This window comes from Callithrix jacchus, chromosome 10, assembly GCF_049354715.1.
Source record: "Callithrix jacchus isolate 240 chromosome 10, calJac240_pri, whole genome shotgun sequence".
NCBI lineage: Eukaryota > Metazoa > Chordata > Mammalia > Primates > Cebidae > Callithrix > Callithrix jacchus.
The window spans coordinates 64,649,030-64,659,235 of NC_133511.1; the positions used below are offsets into that span (position 1 = coordinate 64,649,030).

Here is a 10,206-nt window from a genome sequence, read left to right on the forward strand (position 1 = left end):
AAGACCAGCCCGGGCAACATAGTGAGACTCCCCATTTCTTAAAAAGAAAAGAAAAGAAAAATTATTCCTATCTTATAACAGCATTTACATCTAGGATTAAAATATATCTGTTTACAGTGTTTGTCTCTCCCTCTAGAATGTCTCTTATTTTAATCTCTATCCTAGTTTGTGGTCTAGTAAATGCCCTATGAATATTGAATGAATGAGTTTGTATATTTTAAATATTTAACCGAAGATGTAATTTTTTTTTTTTTTTTTGGTTTGGTTTTTCATGAGCCTGTTTATAAAATTAATTCTTTGTTTTCCAGTTGATGAAATTTCTGAACAGGAACAAAAACATAAAGAAACCAACAATAGCAATGCTCAGAATCCCAGTGAAGAAGGGGGTGAAGGGCAAGATGAGGACATTTTACCTCTAACCCTTGAAGAGAAGGAAAACAAAGAATACTTAAAATCTCTATTTGAAATCTTGATTCTTATGGGAAAGCAAAATATACCTCTGGATGGACATGAGGCTGATGAAATCCCAGAAGGTCTCTTTACTCCAGATAACTTTCAAGCACTGCTGGAGTGCCGGATAAATTCTGGTGAAGAGGTCCTGAGAAAACGCTTTGAGACCACAGCAGTTAACACATTGTTTTGTTCAAAAACACAGCAGAGGCAGATGCTAGAGATATGTGAGAGCTGTATTCGGGAAGAAACTCTCAGGGAAGTGAGAGACTCACACTTCTTTTCCATTATCACTGACGATGTAGTAGACATAGCAGGGGAAGAGCACCTGCCTGTGCTGGTGAGGTTTGTTGATGAATCTCATAACCTAAGAGAGGAATTTGTAGGCTTCCTGCCTTATGAAGCTGATGCCGAAATTTTGGCTGTGAAATTTCACACTATGATAACTGAGAAATGGGGATTAAATATGGAGTATTGTCGTGGCCAGGCTTACATTGTGTCTAGTGGATTTTCTTCTAAAATGAAAGTTGTTGCTTCTAGACTTTTAGAGAAATATCCCCAGGCTATCTACACACTTTGCTCTTCCTGTGCCTTAAATATGTGGTTGGCAAAATCAGTACCTGTTATGGGAGTATCTGTTGCATTAGGAACAATTGAGGAAGTTTGTTCTTTTTTCCATCGATCACCAGAACTGCTTTTGGAACTTGATAATGTAATTTCTGTTCTTTTTCAGAACAGTAAAGAAAGGGGTAAAGAACTGAAGGAAATCTGCCATTCTCAGTGGACAGGCAGGCATGATGCTTTTGAAATTTTAGTAGAACTCCTGCAAGCACTTGTTATATGTTTAGATGGTATAAATAGTGACACAAATATTAGATGGAATAACTGTATAGCTGGCCGAGCATTTGTACTCTGCAGTGCAGTAACAGATTTTGATTTCATTGTTACTATTGTTGTTCTTAAAAACGTCCTATCTTTTACAAGAGCCTTTGGGAAAAATCTCCAGGGGCAAACTTCGGATGTCTTCTTTGCAGCCGGTAGTTTGACTGCAGTACTGCATTCACTTAATGAAGTGATGGAAAATATTGAAGTTTATCATGAATTTTGGTTTGAGGAAGCCACAAATTTGGCAACCAAGCTTGATATTCAAATGAAACTCCCTGGGAAATTCCGCAGAGCTCACCAGGGTAACTTGGAATCTCAGCTAACCTCTGAGAGTTACTATAAGGAAACCCTCAGTGTCCCAACAGTGGAGCACATTATTCAGGAACTTAAAGATATATTCTCAGAACAGCACCTGAAAGCTCTTAAATGCTTATCTCTGGTACCCTCAGTCATGGGACAACTCAAATTCAATACATCAGAGGAACACCATGCTGATATGTATAGAAGTGACTTACCCAATCCTGACACACTCTCAGCTGAGCTTCATTGTTGGAGAATCAAATGGAAGCACAGGGGGAAAGATATAGAGCTTCCGTCCACTATCTATGAAGCCCTCCACCTGCCTGACATCAAGTTTTTTCCTAATGTATATGCATTGCTAAAGGTCCTGTGTATTCTTCCTGTGATGAAGGTTGAAAATGAGCGGTATGAAAATGGACGAAAACGTCTTAAAGCATATTTGAGGAACACTTTGACAGACCAAAGGTCGAGTAACTTGGCTTTGCTTAACATAAATTTTGATATAAAACACGACCTGGATTTAATGGTGGACACATATATTAAACTCTATACAAGTAAGTCAGAGCTTCCCACAGAGAATTCAGAAACCATGGAAAATACCTAAGAGACTTTTAAAAATAGATTTTCTTATATTTTATATTTGGAAGAAAAGCTGTAAGGTGTATGTAGGCCACTTAATCACTAAATATCTTTGCCTGTAGGACTTCATTGAATACATTAGCCATTGATAATATACCTGTTTAAATGGCCCCTATTTGAACTCTCCTGCTTTGAAGGCCTATCTGTTCTTCCAGAAGAGAACATTGAAAGTGCCATGTTTCCTTCTGTGTGATCTCTGCTGGTGGCACTCTGGAATTGTTTTAGTTAAGTCATTTTAGACATAGCATTTATTATCACTGTGGATCTCTACTTGTTGAGTGTTATGAATTCTTTGAAGAAATATATTTTGAAGAGGTGTGGGAGGAAGAAATACATTTTATAAAATATTATAGTGAAGCCCACAGTTGACCTTTGACTAATAGGATTTTTAAGTATGTTAAAAATCTGTACTGGACAGTTATAAGAAATTACCAGAGAAAAGCTTGTGAGCTCGCCAAAAGATTTCAGTGTAGATTCTGTCTTTCTGAAATGAACTTAAGGAACAAATGACAGTAAAAGTTTGAATGGAGGAGTCTGCCATTGTTCCACATCTCATTGTTGGCTGTTTACATTCCTTTGTGGAGCCTACATCTTCCTAAGCTTTTTAGCAGGTATATGTTGAACACTTCTGTTTCATGGTTAAGACAGAATCAGAGGCCGTGGAAACTGACAACCGATTTGTCTTTTTTTTTGTTTTTTCTGTCTTTCTCCATGACTTATCTACTGCCTCATCTTGATTTATAAGCAAAACCTGGAAAACCTACAAAAATAAGTGTTGTGGTTTATCTAGAAAAATATGGAAAATATTGCTGTTATTTTTGGTGAAGAAAATCAATTTTGTATAGTTTATTTCAATCTAAATAAAATGTGAATTTTGTTTAAAGTTCAGGCACATTGTTTTTGGTGGGGTCAAAACATTCTTGTGTAAAATCTCTTCAAAAACATTTTATAAACAGCTTCATAATTCAAGATGAATCCTTTGCATGTGGTTTACTACTTGGGTTATAGAAAAAAACAAAGTACTAAATGTAAGGTTCACCCAATTCGTTTGTTTGTTTGTTTTTTTAATTATGTACTGTATGGGTCCTGATATAAATTGTCAGTTTGTGTTATTGTTCCTGGCTAAAATGTAAATGAATGCAGAGGTGTTAATGAATTGTTTTATGTTGGGATTAAGTGTCCCTTGAGCTTTAGAAACCAGAGTGGTATGTATTTGCTGGACTGCTGAGTCTTAATGATAACCCACAGTCCATTTCTCTGTCCTAAGAAAGCCCAGCACATGTGTCAAATCAGGACACATTATGCATGCAGCTTATCAAGAAGATAACAAGAGTTTATCTTGTAGCCAGGGCTCTAAGAGATGCCTCTGTCCTTGATAGAAAGAACTAATCAAATTCATGATGGCAGGATGACAATGAAGGTAGACAGAAAGCCGGTGTTTCAATACCTCCATCCTGTTCTTAGAGCAGTGGTGGAGTTGGGGGGGAAGAGTGGTGTGACCTTGGCAGATTACTTAACCTGGGTCTGTTTCCTCAACTATAAAATCTACCTTAGGGTTGTGCTATGAGGATTAGGTAATTTGTCATCAGCGACCTATTTGTGCTAACATTACCCCCAAATTTAATGGCTTAAAGAAACAGTTTACTATTTCTCACAGTTCTGTGCATTTGTTGAGTGGTTCTTCTGCTAGTCTCATCTGGACTCTGCATTCAGCTGGCAGGGTGGCTGGGGATATGATGACCGGGCCTCTTCACGTGGTCTTTTATCTTGGGCTAAGTAATGATGGTCTCAGAGTACCAGGAAAGCAAAGGCAGTGGCTTCAAAGCTTGGACTCAGTAATTCAGAGCATCACTTTCACCACATTCTTTTGGTCAAAGTAACTCACTTGACCAGTCTTTGAGGAAATAGACTCCTTTTATTGGGAGGAGTTGTAAAATAATGGCCTCCTTTTCAGGCTGCCACAATAATGTATCCAAAAACATTCATGCAACAAGCATTAGTTAAGCTTTTGAGAAGCCCATCATTTGTTTTTATAATGTATGTATATTCTCTAATTTGGGAGTCTTTTGAAAGCTTAAAAACCCTAATTTATTAAAAGATGTTTTCAACAAACTGATCTTTGATGGTAGGTTGTATCGGTAGTAATCTCACTGATGAAACAGGTTGTCTTTTGCAGGATTAGATAATTAGAAAGTGGTAGGTGTCATGACCATTTAATCCACAAATATAAGTTGAATGCTTACTGTGTGCCAGGCTTCTTAGCTAAGTGCTGACAATACCCTGTGTACTTTCAGACTTAACAAGCTTACATCCTAGAGTTGGCCCACAGGACTACCGTTGTAAGTACTTATAACTACACATACACAAACTTCATGGATTTATTGAAATTAAAGGAAAGGAAAATAGAGAATCCACAAAAGCCTTGTATAGTTTTTTAAAAATAAGGTCTGTATCATGTCTAAATAGTTTGCAGTGTGCTAGAAAAGACATTCAAGATTTAGCATATCTAATTAGAGCAATGTTTGCTTTTGACATGTCTACTCTCATTTTTAGAAAAAAAAGGTTACACCGTTGAAGCCTGATGTAGGATGTGTGACCTGTGAAATAAGTAGGACCAAATGCTTTATTAATAATTCTATGTAATTTTCAGTTAATTCTTAGAATAATTCCTTCAAGGTAAGTAATAGTTGGTTGGGTTGAAAGAGCCTTCCTTTTGAGACCGATTCCTCTGCAGTGACTTAGTTGGATCAGGTTTATTTCTGTTTGATATTAGAAGCAGCCACGTTTAAGTGCTATTTTAAGCAAATAGGTCATAAAACAGGAAAATTTGTACTTGCAGTGTTTATTAATGTTTATATTACTTTAGAACCTACAAAGCATTTTGAATGATCTCATTCAGATTCTCAGAAAAACTCAGGCAGGTATTAGCCCCCCTTTTTCAGTTGAGAAAGCATGCTCCCAGAGATAAATTAACTGCCTCAGATTACATGGCAAGTAAGTGCCAGAGGCAGGTACTGCAGTCCAGTATTTCGATATTGAAATTGATTGTGAAAGCCACTTCATTCTTAAGGTTTGTAAAAGAAATATTTGCTTTAGGAATAGGTTCCTTTTATGTTCTTGGCTTTATGTATTGCCAGCTTTCAGCACAGCATCTCTAAAAGGCACTCATTATAGTTGACATGGGTTTCTCTCAAAGAAAAAAGAAAACAGAGCCTGAAACTTCTGAGACTTTACAAACTCTGTAGAAATGTTGCCACCTTTGTTTGGCTGCCAAGACACTACCACAAAGGACTAGATCCAGGTCCATTTATTTAATGAGAGTGGATGCAGCTGTCTTGCCATAATCAAATGCTTTCTGTAGCCAGCTTTTTGTGGCCAGGAAAAGTAAAGTAATTTTTAGTACAGATTAGCATAAAAATATCTACAAGATCAGTTTCAGGAAACAATTACTAGCTTAGAAACAACAATAAGTGTGATCTATAGGTTGACTAAATGGCAGTTAATTTCCTGACCTTTTTAAAATGCCCTTATTTCTCACCATGAATGCTGTATAAATAGAATACACTACCTGCCACTGTATCTAGTTTCATAAATTATTTGGACAGGGTGAACAACCGACTTCAAAAACTATGTAGAGGTAGTTAATCTGCCCCTTTTTAATGAGTTTGAATTTACAGTAGTAGTTTCAACATCTGGAAGTTTAAAGTCTTAATTCATTCCAAATGTTCCAAGAAGGATATACTGTAAAGAGGATATTGTAATTGAGGGATCAAGAAAACTGTTGACTCAATCTGAGGCCTTTCTACTTTTCTCTATATACATTAATCACATACAACCCGAGAGGCTGACAGTTCAAAAAGAGAAGAGATGGACCCAAATATCCAGCTTGGCATGCTTATATGAATAAATTTTAAGAGCTATAACAAGGGTGAGTTTTAAATGTTGGTAATTAGCACATCTAAGGATGCAGCCAGATATGTTGTGTTGTGTGCTTCTTAGGGATATGAGGAGGTTTTTTCTGAATTATAAAACTGCTTAGAGTAGTCAAAACTTTTGACTTCTAAATTGTAATTTTGATTAATGCATCATGTAATCCAAGATTCTGGTGTGAAGCCAGCACCTAGCATGAGACCAAGAATTCCTTTAGTGCACACTTACTGATTTCTACTGGATGCGTGTTAGGTGTCAGTTTTCTCATGCCAAAACAGGATTGTGGCAGCAGTAGTTACCATGGTCTACAGCAGCAGCTGCTGCTAACGGTACTCAGTATATGCTAGGTGTGTGCAAAAGCACTTTACCTATACTGTCTCATTTAAACTTACCTACCTTACAAAGAAAGTGCTATTACCCCCATTTTTTCAGGTGAAAACCTAAGAATCAGAAGGTCACATAGCTAGTGAGAGGTAAATCCAGAATCCCAACATGATAAAAAGATTTGCAGATCTAATTTGTTGTCAGTTGATTTGCTTCTCATTCCAATTTTGAATATCATATTGAATACATGTTGTTCAGTCTGTTTGGCATCAGGCACAAAGCTGTCATGGATACAAATGTAACTGACATAGAGCTCATGCCATGAATACATAGGAGAATAAGATTGAGCCCAGGCCCCCAGTGAGTTGAGTCACATGGGAAAGCCAAACGTGCAAGCTGGAGTCTGCCAGAATCAGAGCTAAAGGTGGGATAACCCTGTAATTGATAGTCCTAACCAAAGCAGTTTTGAGCATGTAAGGGGGCACTATTAATAGTTATTCCAGACAACAGATAAAATAGACTGTCTGGAGTGCACCAGGACTTTTGTTCACCATAGCTAGAGGTAAACTAAGTGCGAGGGGAGTACAGAGGATAGTGCCCTGACTGACTAGAGGCGATGCCCTGGATCAACAGATTGCAGGACATGCGGTGTGTTGTCACCCTCACTGTACTCTCTAGATGTCAGTTCCCCTGGGGTTTCCTCATCCCTGAAATCTGGGTCAGGGGTCCCTTACATGTACTTCCAGTTTTCCTGTTTTAGGTACTTTCTGCCACTGGATGTAAGTTGTGTGAGAATCTGTGTTGCTCTGGCTCTGACATGTCTCCCAGTTTGCAGTTCAGCGTAGTAGACAGCATTGAACATAGGAGGTCAAAGAGCTAGGCAACAGCCTTTGCAGAAACCTATAAAAACAGCTTTTTATTTGTTTCCCCATATATTACCTCATTAAATTCATTAGTTATGTTGGCATATAAAACTAAGCCAAATTCACCACCATCATTGCCAGTATAGGTCCAGTTGAAATATATTTGAAGCGAGAAATTGGCATTTGCCAACAGTAATTGGACTTTTGAAAATGGTGTGTACTGTGCAACGTCATGACCCCAAATGTTAAATTTGTCTCTCACTTCCTTCTCAGTGAAAATGGGGTTTTTAGTATTAGAAGTATACCCATATAATGTGTGATTCATTCTCCCTCCTCTAAAAAAAAAAAAAACAACTGATATTTAGCATGTCATTTCAGGTTTTTAAGGTACCTGATACATAAGTAATACTTCTTCCTTACACCAGTATTACACATGTGGAACTGTATATTCTTCATCGTGGTAGAGTTTTAGAGCTGGAAGGAATCATGGAAACCTTGTAGACAACTCATTTGACAGAGGATCGGAGAGGATGGCTTGCTCAGAATCACTGCTTGGTAATGGTAGAGGCTGGGGGTGAGCAGAAGTGTCCTCAATCAATGCTGTGCTCTGTCACACCACACAGACATAACTCAAGATGGAAAACCTGAAAGAATCATTTCTTGGCAGGTGAGCAGTGTCTGCCCTTTAAACTGTTATTAGTGTAAATGGTAATCCCATAAGTATGTCAGCTTTGTAGGAGAGAGAGTTATTAAACAGACCCAGGGTCTGGGGTTCTTGGCACATTTCTGTTTTGTGTTACCATAAAAATTTGGTTTGAAAAATATTTGGTATTGCTTACATCTTTTTTGGCAAATTCCTATTCTTGGTTTGATTATTTTTCTTTACAAGAGTTCATGTGATTAGATTGTAGATTTGCAAAGTCTTTATTTTCTAAAAAATTAGATGTTGAAAACTTTATTTATAAGTGGGTCTTGTGGAATTTGGACTTCCTTTTGTTAATAGCAGCTGCTATATATTGAGCACTTACTATGTGCCAAGCATCATTTTAGGTACTTTGTATCAGTCATTTCATACAGGTTCATAATAATCAGATGTTGCTATCCCATTTTATGGACCAGACAGCAAATGACTTATCCAAGACCACTCAGTGGTGGAGTGGTATTCAGACCCTAACCAACTGATTCTGGTAGACAAGGCTTCCTCAAAGAGGAAATACCCACCTTTTTACCCATGAGCTTGGAAAAACTAGAGGGAAAGTACACCAAAATATCAGTTTGTCTCCAGATGGTGGGACTATGAGGAATTATAATTTTCCTTATTTGACATTTCAGTTTTTAAAATTTTCTCTATATATACACACATACATAGACATATACATAGCCATCTTGGAAAAGATTAAGTAGCATTCTGAAATCGAAAGGTTAAGGATACTTACATGAGAACATTTTTCTTGCAGAGTATTTGTTACTGCTTTTTCAGTTCAATTTAACACGTCATGCCAGGTACTATGCTAGGTGTTTTGGCTGCAAAGATGAAACATTGACCTTGTTGGCAAACGCAGCTCAAGTGTCCTATCACCAGTGCACCCCTATGTCTTGCCCCCAGTTAGCTTTCACCCCCCCTCCTGTTACCCACCTAGTCCAAACCATCATAATCTCTCACTTTATTGTTCCTTACAAGGTTATTTTCCACCCAAAAGGGAGAGTGATGTGTGGACCTTTTTTTCTCAGACCCCCACACTTAGACCAGCATCCAGGCTCCTGACCATGATACTTTTTTTTTTTTTTTTTTTGAGATGGAGTTTCATTTTGGTTGCCCAAGCTGAAGTACAATGGCATGATCTCAGCTCACTACAACCTCTGCCTCCCGGGTTCAGGTGATTCTCCTGCCTCAGCCTCCCAAGTAGCTGGCACTATAGGTGCCAGGCTAATTTTTTATACTTTGAAGTAGAAATGGGGTTTCACCATGTTAGGCTGGTCTCGAACTCCTGACCTCAGGTGATCCGCCCACCTCAGCCTCCCAAAGTGCTGGAATTACAGGCATGAGCCAGCGCGCCCAGCCTGACCATCACTTCTTAAGGGCCTATGTGAGCTGGTCTATACTAACTTTTGGACCTTCTTTATTCTGCCCAGCTATTTATGGTGGCCTTTTGGTTTCATCTATTCACAAAGCTCATTGAAAGAAGCCCGTTCAAGGCCTTCACATTTGATGTGCCTTGAAAGCTGTTGACCACTTAACTCATAGCTCACTTTTTGTACCATTCAGGTCTTTGCTTAAATATTATCTCCACAGAGCAGCTTTCTCAGACTACCTTTTCAAACCTAGCCTACCCTTCCTGGAAATGATTGGTCTTCTCACACTAGTATATAAGTTCTACAAGGACTGGGACCTTGTCCTTGTCCTTGCATCCCCAATGTGTAAAACAGGACCCGGCATGTAGTAGTTGCTTTATATTTGTTGAACAAATAATGTGTTCTAGAGCCAATGGGAAATTCAGAGTGGCTAGAGGATTGGAGAAGAGGAAAGCTACCAAAGTGAGGATAGAAAGTGATTTAGGGGCCAATCCATGAAAACCTAGGAAGCCCTGCTTAGGAGTTGGCTCTGTTCATCTGACCTGGTTATAGAAACAGTGCCCTTCATAGATGAGATGCATGTGGCAGAGCATAGCCTGCAGTTTCTGGGCATGTTTAGAAAGAAGAGGCCTGGTGTGGTGGCTCATACCTGTAATCCTAGCACTTTGGGAGGCTGAGGTGGGTGGATCACCTGAGGTCAGGAGTTTGAGACCAGCCTGGCCAACATGGTAAAACCCCCTCT

The 10,206-nt window shown here is 38.5% G+C and overlaps 1 protein-coding gene across 2 annotated transcripts in view; it reads left to right on the forward strand.

The window, feature by feature from the left end:
- THAP12 (THAP domain containing 12) overlaps positions 1-3,157 on the forward strand; it is a 30,841-nt gene extending 27,684 nt beyond the window's left edge. For both annotated transcript variants that reach the window (XM_035265380.3, XM_035265381.3), the window contains one exon: positions 309-3,157. In XM_035265380.3, coding sequence (XP_035121271.1) covers positions 309-2,239 — 1,931 coding nt within the window. In that variant the 3' untranslated portion in view covers positions 2,240-3,157. The remainder of the gene's footprint in view (positions 1-308) is intronic.
- Positions 3,158-10,206: the final 7,049 nt, after the last annotated feature.